This window comes from Nanorana parkeri, unplaced genomic scaffold (assembly GCF_000935625.1).
Source record: "Nanorana parkeri isolate BGI_ZX_2015 unplaced genomic scaffold, ASM93562v1 scaffold843, whole genome shotgun sequence".
Lineage (NCBI taxonomy): Eukaryota > Metazoa > Chordata > Amphibia > Anura > Dicroglossidae > Nanorana > Nanorana parkeri.
In genome coordinates, this window is record NW_017307111.1 from 359,323 (window position 1) to 381,615 (window position 22,293).

The 22,293-nt window shown below is 39.1% G+C and overlaps 1 protein-coding gene and 1 pseudogene across 1 annotated transcript in view; both read left to right on the plus strand.

Annotated features, from left to right (window-relative positions):
- Positions 1–22,293, plus strand: part of LOC108794372 (partitioning defective 3 homolog B-like) — a 313,176-nt gene that overhangs the window by 283,095 nt on the left and 7,788 nt on the right. The window contains exons 5-7 of the mRNA XM_018565402.1: positions 6,707–6,795; positions 12,293–12,379; positions 21,187–21,312. Of these exons, the coding sequence (XP_018420904.1) occupies positions 6,707–6,795; positions 12,293–12,379; positions 21,187–21,312 (302 nt within the window). The remainder of the gene's footprint in view (positions 1–6,706; positions 6,796–12,292; positions 12,380–21,186; positions 21,313–22,293) is intronic.
- On the plus strand, positions 14,164–14,505 carry LOC108794373 (annotated as a pseudogene).

The window sequence follows — 22,293 nt, forward strand, 5'->3', positions numbered from 1 at the left end:
ACTTTTATAACAGATGGTGGTTTGATAGACTCAACAGTAGTAAGTATGCACACTGAGTTGATATCACATGTGCTCTAACGGATCTCTATTGCCATAAGTTATTCACTATGGAGAGCTTTATATTGAGTTCATATAGGTTCCATACAGTTAGGGTATAATGCCAGACAGACACAACAAGCAGAGATCACAGGTGTGCAGATATGCCAAGCAGCTGAAGCAAAGGTATGTCTGTCTTATCAGACCCCAGGTACTTGCGCTTAGATGTGGTTCACACTGCAGGGGATTTGTAAGGCTTCCTGGTTGGCAGTGATATGCAGGACCTCAGATCTGGGTCAATGGCTGTGTCAGCGGCGTAGCACTCTCCAGGCAGCAGGGTATCAGAGAGCGTAGGTTCAGGGCAGAGCTGGCGGGTTCACTGTTCGTTACTCGACGCTCTACAACAAGAGAACACAGAGTGAACAAAACAGCTGCGCTTTTACGAGCGTGGGGGGAGCTCGGCGTGACGTCACCACTGAGACGGCGCACCGCGGGAATGAGTGGACGTGCCGGGCAAATTTTTGACAGTATTTTTTCATTGTCTGGGAGTTATTCATGATGTAGCCTAATTTTCCTGTATGTATCTCAAGGTTTCATTTTTACTTTTGACTGCAGTGTTAGGTTAATTTAAAATTTACACTTCTAACTTCATAAAATAAGAGAGCCGCCACAACCAAAGGGATCCCCAGTTCCTTATAGTTGAATATGAATTGTATAATGCTATGCACAGTCAGACAGCCAGTGAATTCAGGTAGTTGAGTTCAGTTCAACACAGAGGGAAGTGAATAAAAAAAACTGCAGTAACGAACTTGCCCATTAGAACTAGATTTCTCATTAGTTTGACCAATTAAATGTGAGTGGCTGCAATGGACTGCAGTCTTTCTTTGCTCTTTAATTTGTCTTTATAAACATATACCCACTTTTAATGAAAAAAACAATATTCATCATATGCTTGAGGAGAACAATCTACAGGTTTAAATGTATTCTCCTCTAAAAAAAACATGACTTTGGGGATTTCAGTAAAGGTTTTTGATGATTGCATTACGGCATTAAGAATAAAGGGTAAAGCTTGAGAAATTCTGCAGGTGGGGGACAAGAAAAGATAAATTAAGAGCATATGCTGAAGGTTTTGTGTGGGAGCAATACATATACTGTTCTGTAAAATGGTCACAAGATTTAAATGTTTTTTTTTTTTAATTATTATTATTTTGAAAGATCAGTAAAAACTATATTATATTCACTATAAATGTGATTTCAGGTACCAGTTAAGTATTTTAGGACTCTTGTAATGGTCTTGTCAGAACATTATTAGTTTCTTATTTTATATTCGCCTAGCTTTACCAGACAAGAGATCTGCTTTTAAAGCTTCTTGCCCTCTGCTAGGTCGAACAGCTTGTCTCCTAGAGAAATAGCTGTTATTGTTGAACACAAAGAACCTTGAACATGTGATGGTTTGATCACTGCAGTCTTAAGTAAGAACTTTACTAAAAAAAAGCTCTGTGGAAAGAAGTAACCCCTGTTACCTATTACCCGCAAAAGAGACTAATTACATATTTTTTCCTCCATGTTCAAATTATCTAGTAATACAGAAATAATATAATACATCAAACTAAATTAATAAAAAAGATGCCCAGGCATGAATTTCAAGACATAGAGTGCGTGTTATATGTTGGATCTATTAAGCTGTTTTCCAGCTACCTTATTTTACTCTAGATCACCATAAAAAATATTTTACAGCATGTTTTTCTGAAAATTACTTAAATGGGCAGATGGTAAAAATGCCTTGTTTTTTTGAAGACCACAGATGCATTTCCATGACTTTTCTCTTAGCCATTCAATTTAGCGAGTTATAGTCATTATTTGGTAGATAACAGCTGTAGTGCTTTTGCATTATTCTGTGTCAATATCTTACTGAAATCATTGAGAGGACAATGTGTGAGCTCAGTTTAACAGTCCTCTCAGATGTACAGTTATAAAAAAAAACAGCTCTTCAGCACAGCAATGAGTAGCATAAAACTACTTCAGGTGATTAAACCTATGATCAATAGTGAACCATTAACATCAAGAGACCCTATTATGTCTTTGCCTGGAAATGTATAGTGCGGTGCATTCTAGTGTGAAACTGAGATCAAAGGGAGTTCGTATACTGAACTCCCTTTGATCTCCTGTCACAGGGAAGCTGCTCGTCGGGCTCCACTGTCTGCTCGTCACAGAGTGGACGAGTGGATTTTTCGAGCCCTGAATATTTGGTATGTCTTTTCTTTGCCTTTAAAACAGCATTGGTTCTCATAGGTATACTTGCACACAGTTTTTTTGAAAGAACTTTGCAGAAACGTGGTTTCAAACATCTAGGAGAGCCAATCATAGTTCTTCTGTGAATTTAGTCTATTTGAATCTGTCTCTTCATGTAATCTCAGACTTAGTGACATTGAAATCAGTGCACTTTGGGGGTCACACTGTCTCTTCCAGGACTGAAGATATTTAATTATGATTTTGGCTATATAAATGCGGTCATTGTACTGTGGCAGACTGAATTTGAAACTGCACGGATGCCTCCCTCATGGTATGCTATGATAAACAATAGGGATGCACCAATATATCTGCCACCGAAACATATAGGTCGAAAATGGCACACAAAAGTGCCATTTCTTGCCGATATAGTGGTGCATCCTATTCTCTCCTCCCTGCTGGCCGCTGCTCTGTGTCCCAGCGGGGAGGAGAGAAACTATCACAGGCGGCCATGCGCTGCGGGGGGAGAGCGCTGTGAGCGGCCAGTGTCTCTCCTCCCACACCGCTCAGCCTCCTGTGACAGATCGGCAGAACGGTGTGTGGGCGGAGACTTCCAGCGCTGTCACAGCAGGCTGCGCTCCGCTCGTTCACTGACACACGAAGGAGAGTGAGGTACAAACACAGCGATTACTGAGTGTTTGTAAATAATTGAGGACATAGTATGTTTACTGTATCCTCAATTATGAATGAATGGGGAGTGATCTACATCACCTCCTGTTCATTCATGATTGTGGTTATAGTAAACATTCTGTCCTCATTTTATAAATTAACAGGAATATAGAGGATCCCTGTTCATTTATAACTGGGGCTGCAGAAAAAGATTGATGACTCTGTGTCCTCAATCTTTTTTTCTATTTTAAAAAGGAAATATCAGGGGTCTGTTTAGACCCCCAATATTTCCCTGAAGCCCCTAAAAATATAGTAAAAAATAAACATATTTTATAAAAATATAAAAATAAAATATACAAAAATAAAAAGTTTATAAAAATAAAATATTAAAAAAATTGAAAATGTTAAAATTAAAAAAAACATTTTCAGTTTCAGCTTGACATTTTTTTTCATTGCAGTTTCGGTTTTGAAATGTTCATTTCGGTGCACCTCTTATAAACAAGTATATGTCTGTACTTTTCAGCATTAAAAAGATCATAAATTCTCACCAAATCCCCAACTCCATGTGCAGAAATGCAGCCTTAATCCTACATTGAACCTCCACCATGCTATACTATTGCATAGTACAAACTAAAATGTGCTTTTAGAGAGGGGGAAGTTGCTGTGTGAAACAACATGTGTGGCACTTCAATTACATTTTTGCTTGTTGAATTTTTGGCCACATGCTGGTATTCTTGATATTGTATAAATATCAAAAACATGGATTGACAGTGCAAAAGATGGGACACCATGTTTGAAAGATCTGTTCTCAAGACCCCAAATGTAGCATGACTGATGTATGATGTGGAGTGAACACTTTCTTAATTTTACATTGCATAGACATATCCCATTTTCTATGTCCAGCAAACATGGCTATTTACCCTGTTCCAGGAGAATAATTACCATAATTCTTTGTGATCTGTACAATTTATCTCTGAAACATGGAATCTGCTCATGGTTGATGTGCAGCCGTGGCTTTAGGGTTTTATTATCATATGCAAAATAATGCAAAGTTTCAGGGCCTGTTTATTTCACCTTTCATTGTCACATAATTGTTGATCATCTGAGAAAGACATTCTGGGAAGTGAATAGCACCATCATTAATCAGCTTGTAAACAGTGGCACAAGTCTAATGGTGCTCATTGCAGTATCCCAGTAAACAGCTTGTATATGCTTACATTTATTTACATTGTAGGAAAATATTCAGAACAAAGCACTATGTATCAATATATTTGTCACTGTGCCATTTAGAGATTTAAGTTTTCCTGTTACAGACATCTCAGAAGTGACCTCTTCAGGCACAATGTCTTTTATGGATTTGGTAGTGTTTACATTAGTGCCAATGAGGCCTGAGTAAAGTACATTAAAGCTAATGCATCGCCTGCTGTCAGTAGTCTTCAGTGTTTGGGACAAGCCATCCCAATAAGCCAAAATGGATAAAAACAGATAATGTGTTGATTATTGGCAGATACTGCCATTCTCATGAATATTCCTTTTAGTTTATTGCTTGCAAAGGTCTTTTTGATACAAAAAAGACATTTCATTGACAGGAGGAAAGAAAAGTATTAAATGGCATTATTAATCTTTTTTGTTAATGTTTTTTTTGTAAAGTGTTGCCATTAAGTGTTTATTGGGGACTAAAACATTAAACCGGGTGGATTTATTGTTGTTGTTGTTGTTGTTTAAAGTTCACATTACCACAATGCTTGCAGTCTGTCAATTTTGTAATTGCCATAGTTACTCTTTTAATTATTTGAGGACACTGGTCTAGAGCTGCAGCTAACGATTATTTTCAAAATCGATTAGTTAGCCGATTATTAAGTTCGATTAATCGGTTAATCGGATAAAACATAAAATACATTCTAAAAAATGGCTCCAGTGATGGACTACTAGTTTGTATTGAGTGTAGTCCATCACAGGAGCAAGCTTGGAGCGGTGGAAGTAAAAAAAGAAAACAAAAGTGTGAATAATAAATACCCCCCCAAAAAAGTAATCATGTTTAGTATTGTTACCATACAGAGTTTATGTCACAAAGTATAGGTAATATGTATATAGAGCTTGAAAATCTCAGGACTGAATCCTTATAATCTCATACCTGTAGGTGTGAATGCTTATATAGCACATCATAACTTTAAATAGTAATTCAGGTTACAGTATGCCCTGTCATTCTGTCAGGCTGCTGCTCCCCTATCACAATTGCTGTCAATACTTGACTATTAAAATGATAGCTGGCAGTTGAAGTTTAAAAACAGAAGTTACAGAAGCTGCTGCTCTCAAAAAAACCTGACCATCTTATTCAGTGTTTATAAACACTGCTCAAATGTTAGATGGAGAAATACAAAGTGACATAGTTACTTTTGTTGTTTAATTTTTCATTCAGGAATGAGCTCTTCAATTTACATATTATGCCACATAAAGCAACCAGACACATTTCTTTCTCCCCTTAACTATTAGTTCTTGCTTTTTTTTTTCCCCCTGTGAAACCATTCATATTTTTTGTATTATTATTTTTGTCCATTAGTATTTTTAGTGTTGCATAAAATAATGCTAAATAAATTGAATTAAAAACTTTTGTATTACAGTTGTAAATAACTGCACTTATTATTCCAGAATCATAATTTTAATTTAATTTGGAAATAGTATAGAATGAGGTTTATACTTGTTATCTACAGTAAAAAAAATCTAAACTAACAAAAAAAAGGTATTATTTTGTCATCCTAGGAACATAGGTAAGGCCAAGTTATTGTCCAATCAGTAGACCCATAGTAGAAATTTTTAAAAAATCCTCTGGTCCATAGGGGGGTTACAGGTGTGGAATTATTTTCAACTAGATTTGTTTTTAATTCCCTTAAAAGTGTATGCAAATAGGTTGTTTCTAAATTTCATTCAAGAAAGATGTGCCAAGGTTCCATTACAAACGTACCAATCTTAGTATATTATTGTTTTATGTAATTATGTATTTTGCTAGATAGGTTACATGTATACGTTAATACAGTGTGAAAAAGACACTGTTGGATTTAAAGATAAACCTAAAATGCAAAATAGGTTATGTAAAACATGTATAGACAATATTTATAGATTCTTAAAATCCACTGGAATGAAATTAGTACTGTGAAGGCTTATTCTGTTTATTGAGAACATTGCTGAGCAAATTGAAGGATATTGCCAGGACTACATTTGATATATAGATATATATATATATGATCTATATATATATATATAGATATATATATATATCTATATATAATGTGTGTGTGCATGCATCGGTAAGCCTTGGCCACCTATGACCTTGTCAACAACTGGCCATTGCAGACCAGGAACATCCCACAGTTTTGGAGTTGTTCTGACCTTGTCTATCTGTCACAATTTGGCTGTTGTCAAAGTTGCTCAAATCCTTATGCATGCCCATTTTTCTGCTTCCAACACATCGTCATGGGCAAAATGTTCACTTGCTGTCTAATATGTTCTATCCACTTCCAGGTGCCATTGTAACAAGCTCAATGTTATTCACTTCACCTCTCAGGGGTCATCATGTTATGGTTGATCGGTGAATATCTGTTATAAAAGACTTCCAAGGGTATTTAATATGTGTTCAATTTTAAAGTGGTATTTTTAAATGTTTTACTCCTACATATGCTGGAAAACATGTTAAACAAAACTGTACTAGATAGTTTATTCATTTGTCTTCAGTGCCAAATATCAGTTTGTTTTAATGGACTCCTTGCATTTTTAGGGTCCATCCTCCGTATCTCCAGATGGTCAGAAAGAGCTTAGTTGGCAAGATAACCTTATGAAATCACAGAAGCCCAGATTTATGTTCAGGTAATTCCTATAATGATGCATCTGCTCGCCAGTCTCTTGCCGTTGAATTCGTGTTGGGTGAAATTGTTCTTTAAAACCACACTCCAGGTAAAACAATAACGTACACCCCACACTGGGAGTATACATTATCATTAAAAAGCTTTATGTTATGTTAGATTGTAAGCCCTCAGGGGCAGGGCCCTCCTTTCCATCTTGTCTTGAATTGTATTGTGATTGTAATGTCTTCCTTATATTGTAAAGCGCTGTACAAACTGTTGGTGCTATATAAATCCTGTATAATAATAATAATGTGCAGAGGGTTGCTGCAAAGTATAAATAAATCTTACTTTGCAGCATCCCATCTCGTGCACATAATGTTGAGCTTCCTGGCACTGAGGAGAGGGAGAGATGCTGTGATTGGAGGAGTATAGTTAATGTCACATTACTGCCCACCTCCTCCAGTTACAGAATGCCTTGCATTTTTTGAAAAAACACAAGACATTGTGTGAATGGACAAGAGTGAGGAGGGGCTCAAACTGCTCGAGTTGCATTTCTCCCTCTCCTCAGTGCCTGGAATCTTAGCATTATGTGCAGGAGACGTCATGCTGCAAGGTAACGCATTTATACTTTGCAGCAGCACATACAGCTTTTTAATGATAATTGACACACCCAGTGGGGTCTATATTTATTTGTCTCTGTGACTTCTTTGTCACATCCTTCCCACTCACTTCTACATGCATATATATATATATAGATATATATATATATCTATATATAATGTGTGTGTGCATGCATCGGTAAGCCTTGGCCACCTATGACCTTGTCAACAACTGGCCATTGCAGACCAGGAACATCCCACAGTTTTGGAGTTGTTCTGACCTTGTCTATCTGTCACAATTTGGCTGTTGTCAAAGTTGCTCAAATCCTTATGCATGCCCATTTTTCTGCTTCCAACACATCGTCATGGGCAAAATGTTCACTTGCTGTCTAATATGTTCTATCCACTTCCAGGTGCCATTGTAACAAGCTCAATGTTATTCACTTCACCTCTCAGGGGTCATCATGTTATGGTTGATCGGTGAATATCTGTTATAAAAGACTTCCAAGGGTATTTAATATGTGTTCAATTTTAAAGTGGTATTTTTAAATGTTTTACTCCTACATATGCTGGAAAACATGTTAAACAAAACTGTACTAGATAGTTTATTCATTTGTCTTCAGTGCCAAATATCAGTTTGTTTTAATGGACTCCTTGCATTTTTAGGGTCCATCCTCCGTATCTCCAGATGGTCAGAAAGAGCTTAGTTGGCAAGATAACCTTATGAAATCACAGAAGCCCAGATTTATGTTCAGGTAATTCCTATAATGATGCATCTGCTCGCCAGTCTCTTGCCGTTGAATTCGTGTTGGGTGAAATTGTTCTTTAAAACCACACTCCAGGTAAAACAATAACGTACACCCCACACTGGGAGTATACATTATCATTAAAAAGCTTTATGTTATGTTAGATTGTAAGCCCTCAGGGGCAGGGCCCTCCTTTCCATCTTGTCTTGAATTGTATTGTGATTGTAATGTCTTCCTTATATTGTAAAGCGCTGTACAAACTGTTGGTGCTATATAAATCCTGTATAATAATAATAATGTGCAGAGGGTTGCTGCAAAGTATAAATAAATCTTACTTTGCAGCATCCCATCTCGTGCACATAATGTTGAGCTTCCTGGCACTGAGGAGAGGGAGAGATGCTGTGATTGGAGGAGTATAGTTAATGTCACATTACTGCCCACCTCCTCCAGTTACAGAATGCCTTGCATTTTTTGAAAAAACACAAGACATTGTGTGAATGGACAAGAGTGAGGAGGGGCTCAAACTGCTCGAGTTGCATTTCTCCCTCTCCTCAGTGCCTGGAATCTTAGCATTATGTGCAGGAGACGTCATGCTGCAAGGTAACGCATTTATACTTTGCAGCAGCACATACAGCTTTTTAATGATAATTGACACACCCAGTGGGGTCTATATTTATTTGTCTCTGTGACTTCTTTGTCACATCCTTCCCACTCACTTCTACATGCAGATTTTAGGTGTAATGGAGAATTGGTTGAAGTTCAAACTAGAAAACCGTTTGAGACAGTGATTTTGGGTAACTCCAGTCGTGGCCCAGACAAATACAGTATAAGCAGGCAGTATGAGCTGTAACACATTAGAATTCAATACTGAAATATGAGTACAGGGTGTAACTAATGTTTAAATTACCACACCACTTTTTCCTACCTCTGTTTCCAGAGATGTTGAGCGATCGCCACCCATAGAATAATTACATGAATTATAGTTACTTTACCATGCCTGTTTGAAAATATCAATCTGGGCTTTTTTTTTTTTTTTTTACTTCTCAGTAATTTTACAAAAAGATGTTTCATAACTTAATAAACAGTTTACCATCACATAGAAACATAGGGTTAAGAACAATGCAGAGCCTGTCGAGAAAAAAATAGTTAATCATTGCTTACATTATACACTTTTGATTAATTAGTCTTACATGTACTGTGCCTGTCATAAAGGCAGGGGGCATAACAACAGTCTTAGCAGTTGGAGTCAATCCAGTTCGATCCAAACACTTTATTCCCTAATGTCAATTACATAAAATACTGTTAGCAAATGGTATTAAAATTAAACTTATTGCAGAATTTAGCTACAGGGCATCACCAAGTGACTCCATCAGAACTTTCTTTCCGCATTCTTGTATGTTATTTGTAAACACCGGAAAACATTTCATGAAACAATATGCTGTGTTACTTTAATCCTTGATAAAATATACATTTATTAGTATTTATTTTAAAGACCTACCCTCTGAAAATAAACTATCTTCATAGATTTAATTCAACCTGCCTTTGTTTGCTGAGTTATATGTTTGGAGTGCAGGTCCTGGTGGCCTGGTTCATGACACATTTGTGCAAGGAGTATCACTGGATTTTATGTTATTCCTTCAGGTAGCTGATATTTAGAATTTATTGTTGTAAAGGGCAGCGGACTGTCATTGTGTGCTTGAAGGTCGTCACAGGTAGGCCTGCGGGATTTCAGAGTATAACTTTTAATAATCTTTCAGTCCTCCAAAATCAAGCAGCTTATCTTAGGATATAATTCTGTAAGTCATAAAAATACAAATAATGTGATTCATCCAGAGGTCTACAAATACAGGTAACATAGCTCCAATGACCCATGAACATTACTAGTGTTTTAAAACCGCAAGTGTAAAATAGAAAAGAATAGTGGACAATAAGGAAACATAAGGTTCGCAGACGCATTACATATACTAAGATCCATTTACATGAATAGGTCTAACCCACTATGTTAAGATGAGCAGGGATTTCTCTACAGTGTGCCAGGAAGAAGCCGGAGACTGAGGCACTACCCATTTACACTTTCCCACTGTGTGTGGGTGCGGGGGAGGGGGCGGCTTGGGACCACCGGGGGGTGAGACATCCGTCCACGCTTTCTTTCCCAATCTTTGTGCGTTTCCTTCCGCTTTCTCTTTGTGAGTCCTTGTATGTAAATGTCTTGTCTGTCGTGTATGTGCTGTTTGAGGAGGAACTGGCACGGGCTAGCCCTCCACATATTGGGGCTGTACCCGGCCGCTCGCCTCGACGCTATGTTCCCTTCCTGTCCCTGTTTTTGTTTAAGTGTGTTTATTTGTCATCTATTTTCTCCATAAAATGCCTTAAGGGCGGGGACATGTACGGTTACTTGACCTGATCTTACAGCTTTGTTAACATGTTTTAAATATGTTCTTCATTGTCTATGATTCGATATTGTGTGAGACCTTGTGGCCTCCGCTTGTCCTCCTTTTCTATGTACCCCACCCTTTTTGTTCATAAATAAAGAATTAAAAAAAAAAAAGATGAGCAGGGATAGGAATGCAAATCCTAAGAACTATGTAAGTTTCCAAATTGCAAGCATGGAGATTGGTTGCTAATGCATACTCCTCTTCTACACTGGAACACAAAGCAACATCTACCACAGTCATAGTCAGAGTCTGTAGAGTAAGTTTACTTTATTCAAAATTACGTTAACCTGCATAATGTTTCCTTTTGCAGCACATCACAATGCACATATGGTGTACACCTGTGCATTGTGGTGTTTTAAAGGGCTGTGGTGCACTGGATAGGTATGTTGGGGTGCCATAAAAAAATGGCACCAAAATGCACTGCCTCTAGTTTACTGCATTATTGTGGGTTAAACACACACACACATTTTAACTTGGCCTTAAACTGAAACTCCAGCTAAAACACTTTTCTCTGGTGGGTGTGATAACAAAGTGCAGACTAGATTGGGTCTATAGGTTTTTATTGCTGCCTGTGTCCCTAGTGGGGATATTCCTCAAAAAACTGAGTGGCAATCTTACCAAAACAAGTGACAAATCTGTCAGTTGTCATTGGAACAGGTATCCCCACTAAGAGATTGCCCCCCACGTCCTGTTCCAATAACAAATATGAACTGTTAGATATCCTTTAATTTTCTATCATTGACGCAGCAATTACACATGTTCGTGGTAACAGGAAGTCATCAAGCCATTGCTGCATTATGGAATCACTTTTTGAGGTATTGTAGCAAAATGTGCCAAACACTCTTGTAAATGTGCAGACAATTGCTGCACAGTTCATAATAGTGGGGCAGTTGTTTCTAGAAAATTTGTGGCGGGGTGAACTGTGGAATTATGTGAAGTTCCCCAGCTGTATTATTCATTTGAGAATATATAAAAACTTCAACTGCGCTGGATGATATGAGTGTTCATAGTCCGATAGTGTGAGTGATGATGTGTAAGTGCAATTATGTAGTCTTTGAATCTTGTGTAGCTGGGTGCTTAAAAGTCATTAGTCACTGTTTTCCCTGCTTATACTGAAGTATCTCTCCTGTGCATCATTCTTATTTTCTTATCATTGTTTATAGAAGATCCCACAGTACTTTACAGCAAATATTTTATGTAGGTCTAAAGCTTGCATATTTTTTTTTGTTTACCTCATGCATGCCATATTTAATGAAAAGGAGTACTATTTCCCACTCACACTGTCTAATGCATCTGATGTGTGTGTGTGTGTGTGTGTGTGTGTGTGTGTGTGCTGCTGCTACTACAACTACCCAGGCAGGTGAGAGGCTGTATTAAAGCTTCAGAATTAAGAGCCATTAATAGCAGTTCCTGAGCACACAAGCAAATTGGCATGACCTCTTTTCACTGCAAAAGGTTGCTGCCCTTTCCAGCAGTGAAGAGGTAAATAATGAAACCCTCCATCAAATGCTTCTGTGAATGGTGATCAAAAGTTGGTCAAGCATGCCATCTTCTCCATTATATAGAAATTTTCATTTCTATCCCTTTGCTCAATGAGATCTATTAGTTTTGCTGCAATGAACTGTCAAGTAATACCATTAGCCTCAAAAATGCACTAAATGCCACTCAGAGTTTGTAATAGCTGCTTTAAACTGCTCTTGCCTCAACAAAACCTATGCTTTTCATTTTTTCCTTTACAGTGAGTTGACAAGAAAGTTAGAGATTTCAGGAGACGGAGGACCATTGGGAATACATGTTGTGCCTTTCTATTCCACTCTTAGTGGACGGTGAGTTATATGGCAAAGAATAAACCACCACATTGATTGTCAGTAGTTTTTTTTTTTGCTTGATTGATTTATTGCCTCACTAACCAGGCTTGTAGAACACCTGCCATGTTGTCTGACATCTTTATGTAATAAAACTCCAAAGTGTTAAAGCACTTTTATCAGACCACTAATGCTTTATAAGTACCACCGTTTTGGTACAAGGTAGGTTTCCACATTCAGTACAGTACAGTTAAGCAGGGTTTGGACAACTGCAGATAACTTTTACAGCCCTTGCTAACACCCAGTCCCCAAAAACCCATTCCTGAGTTTGGGGAAGCAACTGTTCTATTTGAGTATGCAGCATTTTTAGTAAATATATGACTCTAAAATTATTAAAGCACAAATCATCTCTTCACCCTCTCTTTCTCTCCCTCTAACCCTCACTCCCAGTTATTATGATGCTGTCATTCTGGACAGTGATGCTGCTAACACACATATATGTAAAGTCTTTACACATTTATGTGCTTGATGATCGCATAAAGCATATGCAGAGGTTCCTTACTCACTACTATCCACTTCTTTTAAAAAAAAAAAAAAGCATGCAATGATTCAGGAGTGCAGATGCTACCAGAAGTGCTTGTTTTTCTTTTGACTCATGAAATGTTTGGGCCCTGTACAACCTATCTGGTGAGCACCCCCTCCCTGCAGTGCCCCTTCCACCACAAGACAGTGGTGGAAGTAAAATAAATTGCAGGATATCTGACATCACGGGACAAAAGAGAAAACTGGTAGCCATTTTTTAACATTTAGCCCTGGGACTTTAAAAACTGATTTACTAATTTAGAAAAACTTTGTTCCTCCAGCTACCCAGATGCTGGAAGTCTCTAAAGCTACCCATGTTTGGTATGTTCTCAGCATTACAATATTAAAATGACAGTTCCATCATCTATGGCTGTGATTCTCAACCTTAGTGACACGAGAGCCCAATAAATTATTTCAAAGCCTTCCATGCCCCAACATTATTTTAATTTTTATTGTTTTCCCTTTCCATAAGAAATAAGTTCATTGAAACAATAAACAAAACAAGTAAACATATAAAAAGCATTGTACAACAAATAAAATCGGGTAAATACACAATTGAATACCCCGCCAAATAATAGTAATCTGTAACCTCAGAATATCAAAGGCTAACCTAAAGAACAAATGGTAAACCATGGACAATTGTGCTAAAGGTGTCCCGCCACTGCATTACAAATTGACAAGCTCCTCGAATGTAAATAGTAATAAGTGACTGGGATCTGTTTATGAGCTCCATTGAAGGGAGAGGGATGGAAATAAAAAAAAAGGGGGGGGGGAGAAGGAATGTGGATACATAGAAAAATGAGGAGACCAAAGAAAAGTAAGCAGAAAGTAACATGAAATAAGGACATGGACCGTAAACGACCAAAAGCTTATCAGCAAGAAAGAGCGGGCAAGAACATGCATCGAGCAAAAGAGGATAAGTATTAAAAATCCCACTCAGAGGACCTCACCCAGGCAGATAAAGGCACATGTCAGCAAACACTGGGCTATCCCAAGTCAAGAGTCCATCAACTGAGCATAGGCAGGTGTTGTTTTGAAATGGAACCAGTAGGCCCAGGTAAAGTTATATTGAGAAACCCTGTACTGGGCTATATGCATCAGTTCCTCCATTTCAGCTATGCTAGTAATTTTTATAAACCAAACCTTCATTGGAGGAATTGGGATAAGGAGCTTTCCCGCTTTTAGAATGTAAAAGAGCGGAGCCAAGTGGGATATTCAGCTGCTTACATGTCTCATTTATCTTTCATCAAAATGTCTGGCCCTGCTGCAACTTCCACTAATGTTGGCGCCCCTGGTCGATCACCTAGTAAAGCAGTTTCCCCCCAGAGCAGCAGGATCAACTGTCAGACAAAGAAAAACTATAAGCAGTGTTGCAAGAAGTTCTGCACGGGCCCCATCTGCTGGCACAGGAGGCATTTGGAGATTTTTTACAGGGGACTCTCCAGGTCTTAAAGTAGGGCCTGTCCCAGTACTGGTGATGAGTCTACTCTTCATTGCTTCTGTGTTCATGCTTCACATCTGGGATAAATACACACGTTCCTAAATGTCTGTGCTCAAGACTGTATTGGACCAAATAAGCTTTGGACTTCTTCAAAGAGTTACCATCTTGCATTTTAGCGTAGACAGAACTTGTGGTTTCCTCAAACTTTTGAAATATGACTTCTTTTGTAAATAAAACCAACAAAAAAAAGCGATAAACAAAAAAAGAATTTAAAAGAGCAATTTTTCTTGTACTTGTGAGTGGTAGAGTTGACCAAGTTGACCAACATGAGATGGTTATTAGGGCCTTGCCCATGTGACCTTCGAATTAAAAAGGAAGGTAACTGTGTGGTGATGAATTGTTTGATAAAGTAAACATTCAGTTGTCAGGTAGAGATGGGACAGGCTTCCCTGTAGAGATGCGTTTTCAGGGATTGCCTGAAAGCAGGCAGATTAGGAGATATTCAGACAGTTTGCGGTAAAGACTTCCAGAGGATGGGGGAGACTCTGGAGCGCTCCTGGAGGTGAGCATGGGAGCGAGAAAGCAGGAAGTCTTGGGAGGAGCAGAGAGGACAGTTAGGTTGATTTTTTGAGATGAGGTTAGGGATGTAGGTGGGGGCAGAGCTGTCGATTGCCCTGTAAGTGGTTGCTAATATTTTAAATTGTACTGTTTGGGCCATTGTAAGCCAGTGAAGGGATTGGCAGGGAGGTGTTGCAGACACTGAGTGGTTGGTGAGGTAGTTGAGTCTGGCAGCAGCATTCCTATTAGACTATACAGGTAGACCAATGAGGAGCGAGTTGCAATAGCTGAAACAGGAAAAAAATACAAACAAAACCCGTACAATAACAGTATGGCAAAGTATGGTGTTTGGTGGTCAGTAGGAGGAAAAAATATCTTGCATAAGTGGTCAGTAAGAAGATGTCACGATGTTGGTGTCAGTGGGAGAGAAAAAAAATATATAGGGTTTTTGAAGTGTACTACAGGCTCTGGATGGGGCTGGGTGTCACTGTGCTGGGTTCTGGAGGGTGTTAGGGGAATCTGTAGTCAATTTGGAGGCCCTGTGGGGAGTGGGGAGGGCTGAGGTCAACTATGAGGACTGATTCTCTGGATGCTGGCTGAGTGCTTTGTGGTGGCAATGTGGGAGACTGGAGAATGCTGGTGCCCTGAAGGAAGTAAGAGAATCACTGTAGGACATTGTTGGAGGTTGGGAGGACTATGGGGGTGCTGGAGGCTCTGCAGGCTGGGGAGACTCTGTGGGAGTTCGGGGGACAATGCAATGGTCTGGGGGGCACTGCAGGTGTTGGAAGCTCTCAGAGGGGTGTCTTCCAGGTCAGTGACTCAAGATATTAAAGCAAGTGGATCAGCATCACAAACAGGCAACAGGAATGTCATGCTTTTCTCATAACGGGTTTTGTATTCAAATACAGCACAATCCAGGTTTAGTATGAGTGATATCTCTTCTGAAAGGTCTAGCATTCATTTTCACTACAGACATGCAATCTTTCCACAACAAGAATATGAACATACACTGGCAATGTCACACATACATATCAACTGAAGAATTATTAAGACAATAACTAGTGAAAACTAGAACAAGTCTGTACAATGACATTACTGCTTATGATGTTTGCAAGGAACAATACCAAACACAGCTCATGTTGTCTGCACAGCAATCAGAACAGCAGTACAAATGGCTGGTTGCACCCATACATTGTAAGGCAATCAGCTGTGCTACTGACAAAATGGGCAGCTGCCTCCACGAACCAGGACTGTGTTTACAGAGGCAGGGCAAACAAACAGTGTGGCATGATATAGCCTCTACTGAGTGAGGGGAGAACGCTGGCATCTGCTGTTCTACAAGTTCAGCACTATGAGGAAAGCAGGAAGCAGTGGCTACGCAACTGGGAGCGAGAGCAGAGAAGGCTAAGGGGGAAAACCCATACACAAACATTAAAGATACACAAGTTAAAACTCCAACAGGGCACCCAACCCCTGCCGGGTGTTTCGCGCCCTGCTGCTGACCTTATTGGGCCCACTATGGGAGGGAGTGTCTTTCCGCCATATCGGCAGCCCTGTATAAATGGGAGATTTTTTTTTTACTGTTCAAAGTATTTGTATAACTCTATCTAGTCCTATGAGTTATACATTCAGGCCAGATAGTACAGCCAGGACAGCAACTTAACTTTTCTCTGCTGCTGTTAAGCTATACGGCCCCCTCTCCACAGCTTGTCACTGGACATTGAAGAGGCAGCAGTAGTCCACCCTACTGCTTACACTGCTGTTTCTGTCAGCACATGAAAATGCAGCACATTTGCTTTGCCCTTAGTGCAGACCCTTTCTCTCTCAGTCTAAGGGCAGCTGTAAGAGGATTTCTGGAAGCTCTTATCGAGTCAAATTCAGGTTCATACACTAGTTGTATTTTGATTTACACTTCATTACTTTGTATTAAAGTAACACTCAACTCAGGAGTTAAATCTTAAAATGCATTCAAGTACCTTAAGTATGAACACAATTGTAGCTTATTTGTGTATAACTTGGCTGTAGATCCTCAAATCATCTCTGTATTTGTGCTGACACTGTCCTTCCTTCTAGAACAGCGGTTCTCAACCTCTGGCTCACAACCCCCTGTTTAGTGGATCACCGTGTGCCTTCTGCTGCTCTAGGTGAGAGGCTCCTCAGCCTCCTCCTAGTGCAGCACTGTCAGTTCTTCCGCTGGCCGCCAGATGTCGCTGCATCTGCTGCGGCCGGCTGGACCCGCTCGACTGTGAAACTCAGCACTGGAATCTTTACACCTGTGCAAAGCTACCCTAAATTGCGTCTATACAAAGACAGCTCATGCTAATACCACCCTCAAGACACAACATATTAATCACTCTTTGTAGAGTCATAACTCATATACACATATCCATCTGTATAGACCTAATGATGGCCGTACACAAAGCGATTTATTATCGATCCAGTTAAAAGTAAGCAAATAAGTGTTTCATTATCAAATACAATATTATAAATGATACAACACACATAGTATCGTTCTGCACTTTGCAATCAACTGAAAATATTCAGCAACTGAAAATATTGCCAAAAAATACAATCAGTATTAAATGTGAATGATAATTTAAAACCACTTGTTTAGTCGCTCTGTATTCTAATCAGTTCTCTTTTACTGCACCCCCCCCCCCCCCCCACAACACCAACACAACTTTTTTCACCAGGAACCCTACACCTTCAATCATTTTTTTGAGTGATCAGAAGTAACTAAATTACTGATTGATGTGGCAGGGTCAAAAATGATTGAAGGTGTAGGGTTCCTGGTTGGTGTTTATTATTTCAATCAGTTTAGATACATTGTATCTTCATATAGATATGTATGTTGACACCTTAGCCCACACTTTCCTCCAGGTACAAACAATCCATGCTCATCTTCACTCACCTCTGTATATAGAACCAGTTGACACTCACCTCTGTATAGAGCAGTGGTTCTCAACCTGTGGGTCCCAACCCCTGTTAAGTAGGTCACAGCATGCCTTCTGCTGCGGCCGGCTGGACCCGCTCGCAATATAGGCAAATAGGTTCTAATATTTATGGACCTAATCTCCTCTGACACCGGAACTGATGCATGGTCAGAAAACTACCGAAGTCCAAGAATATGTTATAACACCCGCCAGTGTGCCAAAGCCACCAGGCAGCCCGCACTGACCACCAGAAAGCCCTCACTGACCACCAGAAAGCAACATAGAGTATGTAGCTACATATTATTCTGCATTGCTGTATGATGTATTACTGAGGTTTGTAGTCATCTATAGCCGGTGTCATTCTGTATTGCTATATAATGTATTGCTGGGACTTGGAGTTCTCTATAGTTGGTGGTATTCTGCATTGTTGTGTAATGTATTACTGGAATTTGTAGTCCTTTCTTCTGGAGTGTGATCTCAAGGGGATTCATGCTGCAGCAAGGGTAATCCCAGTTTCTCGGTATCAAAAACAGGCCTCAAGAGACTGGCTTCCTGGCCGATCAGGAAGATGACCCGCTCCCCGGCTTCCTGATTGGCTGTAAAGCCGGTTTCATGTTCCCTCATGAAATGGTATACTGGCTTTCTGACCAATGAGAAAGGCGGGTGGCAGGTCATGACCCACCACCCTTCTTCCCGATTGGTCAGGAAGCCAGACTGACCGTTAGTGTCACAAGGGTGCATATAATCTCTCTCTGACCGGCAGCTCCGATATTGATGGATTCGGGTGAGTATGAATACTCAATTGCTCAGTATCGACACGGATACTAGTATTGTTGCATCCCTAACTTTTACCGTTGGGAGTCACCACTACTTGACAAATCTTACCTCGGGGTCCCAACCCTACAAAGATTGAGAACCACTGTTCTAATGGGTGACTACTTTTGTTCCCTGTATGTGGTGCAAAGTAGCCACCGCTCCAAGCTCATTCCCATGATGGATCTCAAGCTCAATGCAAATTAGTAAACTAAATACAAGATTGTAGTCTATCACAAGAGTTATTTTGTAGCTGTGGCTACTTTAGAACACACAGAGGGACCATGAGGAACAAAAGTAGCCACCCTCCAGAAGGAAGGACAGTGTCAGCACAAATTCAGAGATGACTTTAGGATCTACAACCGAGTGATACACCAATAAGATACAATTTTGTTAATACGGTACTTGAATGCATTTTTAAGATTTAACACCTAGTTAATCTAGTTTAACCACATTAATTTGTGTTTCCATACCTGGTGTTCAGCTTTAAATTTTACTCTTTTGCACTTATCTTACAGTTGGTTTACACCGAATACACTGCCACATTTTAAATGCAGCAAAATGCATGGCCAGCACATTGTTTTCAATATGATTTATTGAATCCCAATGTATTGTGCTGCAATGCAACGAAAGAGTCCTGTGTGCTGCATTTTTGGGTACCTTTACATGCATTTTGCCATTTAAGTGGATTGATTGATGTCTTTAGTTTAATGCAACATGCATACATTTCTGGTGACCTTATGTGATACTGAGCATATGTTGAATTTCTTCATATATGCTGTTTAATGTTAGTTGGCAAAAAAAAAAAAATCTTATTGTACTGCATGTAATGTACAGCATGAATCCTGAATGACTCAGCCCCATGTTCTTTTTTTTTTTTACCATTTTTCTTAAATTAACTCAATATTTTCAACCAAGTGCATGCTATTTCACTCTTATCTTTCTCCTAGCACTTATGTATGTTATTTGTGGACATTTTTCCCAGCATTCTCAAGTCACAGCTGACATTTCATTTTAATGTAATCTTCTACATGTAGAAGCCACTAATTAATTTAGTGTATCCCTTAATGCTTCTTCTGGCTCTCCATTAGAAGATGGAGTTTTATTATTGGTGATATTTTCCCAATGATTCATGAAACACAAAATTATTTTCAAGTAGCTTAATCATCTACTTAGGCAGCATACTATGTAATGCATTGATAACATCTAATGGCTTATTTTCTTTTTCCATTCCTTGTAGTAAGGGCCTTGGTAGACAAGGGGTAGTCAAACCATGTTTTACTTGTCTCAGAATTCTGAGTTTAACCTACGGTTTTCCACCAGTAATTAACCTTTCACAGACTCAGCGGTAAACATTTTTTATAACATGGGGCATAATTGGAAGCTTTTTCACGTTAAAGAGGACATCATGTGCAAACGACTTAATATTGTCTCTCCGACCCACTGATCCATACATATATTTATACTGCTCAAATAAATGTTATGGGCTGGCCTACATTATCTGTGCAAATGACAGGTAGTCAGTTTGTTCTTTGGTGAAATAACCTGAAATGACATGAAAATACTGTATACTGGTGGATATTACCTGCTCAAACAGGAAATTTGCTGTTGCACTCAAAGAATTACAAATCTAAAATAGAAGATTATCCTACATAAAATAAGCTACTGCATTGTAACAGCTTGTGTGTATAAGTATATGATTAGCACAGTAAAGCCTTCTTAAAAAAAGAAGATATTTACAAATCTCATTCTGTCATGTCCAAAAAATGAGAGAAATATTCCTAAATTATGGACAATGGGTGAGCCCATAAAAAATATTCATTTGCATCTCAATAGGGAAATGTTCATCTAGAATCGCTGGGGTATAGTACAAACTAGAGGTGCACCGAAATGGAATTTTTAAAACCGAAACAAAACCGAAATAAAAAAAAATGTCAGGCCGAAACCGATACCGAAAATGTTTTTTATTTTTATTTTTTAAATATTTTTTTAAATATTTTTTTAAGATATATCGGTGCATCCCTAGTACAAACATGGTCTAATATTATAGAGCCATGCATTCCAAACTGCAGTTTGGTTATTGTTGCAGGGAAGAAAAAGAAATTGCACCGCCAGCCTCACAATTGTATGAGGACAGTTTTGAAAGTATCCTATAAGGAGGGGGAGCATGTAATATGTGGCACAGACTTAGGAAAAAAAAGGCACAGGCTGATGTTTATAATTTTCAACAAAAATAATACTTTACAGGAGTGACAGCTATCCTCCCAAAAACACCCATGTTATAGATGCTAGAAGCAGTGGTGAATTCTTCTATACATTTCTAGTGTTTAAAGTGTATCACCTAGAACATATGAAAAAATACCTTAGTATATACTTTACAGATCTATTTTGATTTGTCGTATTTTTAGAATAACTTCTTCTGAAAAAAAAATGTTTCCAAAAATATGTATAACTCTTATAGCTAGAACAGATACATAACCTACTCCCACTTTGCCGTTCAGTGCTTTGGGACTGTACATTCGTGGAATTGAGGAGAATAGCAGGACTAAACGTGATGGCCTCTTCCAAGAAAATGAATGCATCGTGAAAATTAACAATGTGGAACTTGCCGATAGGTCTTTTACACAGTAAGTATTACACTGTGGAAATGTATGAAGGAACATTTATTGACACATATCTAGGTACAGTTATTGAAACTGAAGCTTTGCTATTCAATCAGACACTACATTCTCTGTTTATAAGAAAACTCCCAGCAAAACACAATGTGGAAATACAGTGGCTTGCAAAAGTATTCACCCCCTTGGCAGTTTTCCCATTATGTTGCATTACCACATGGAATTAAAATTGATTTTTGGGAGTTTTGTATCATTTGATTTACAAAACATGCCTGCCACTTTGAAGATGCAAAATATGTTTTATTGTGATACAAACAAGAAATACGAATACAAAAAAATTAAAACTTGAGTGAGCATAACTATTCACCCACCAAGTCAATACATTGCCACCTTTTGCAGCAATTGCAGCTACAAGTCTCTTGGGGTGTATCTCTATAAGCTTGGCACGTCTAGCCACTGGGATTGTTTGCTCATTTTTCAAAGCAAAACTGCTCCAGCTCCTTCAAGTTGGATGGTGTGCACAAAGTCATGTCACAGATTCTCAATTGTTTAAAGGTCTGGCCTTTGACTAGGCCATTCCAAGCCATTTAAATGTTTCCCCTTAAACCACTTGAGTGTTGCTTTAGCAGTATGCTTAAGGTCATTGTCCTGCTGGAAGTTAACCCTCTGTTCCAGTCTCAAATCTCTGGCAGACTAAAACAGGTTTCTCTCAAGAATTTCGCCACCTTTAGCTCCATCCATCATTCCTTCAATTCTGACAAACTTGCCAGTCCCTGCTGATGAAAAACATGGGGGTCTATTCATGAAGCTGCCGAGGGATCTGGCCGTAGCTTCGGCCGATCCTTCGGCTAGCTTCGGCCCCAGGACCCCTTCGGTTCAGTAGAACCGAGGGGGTGCTGTACGGGCTATTCACAATAGCCCGTACAGCTCCCGATCATGGCCGAGCGGCTCAGTCGAGCCGAACGCATATGCATCGGCTCGGCTGAGCCGTGC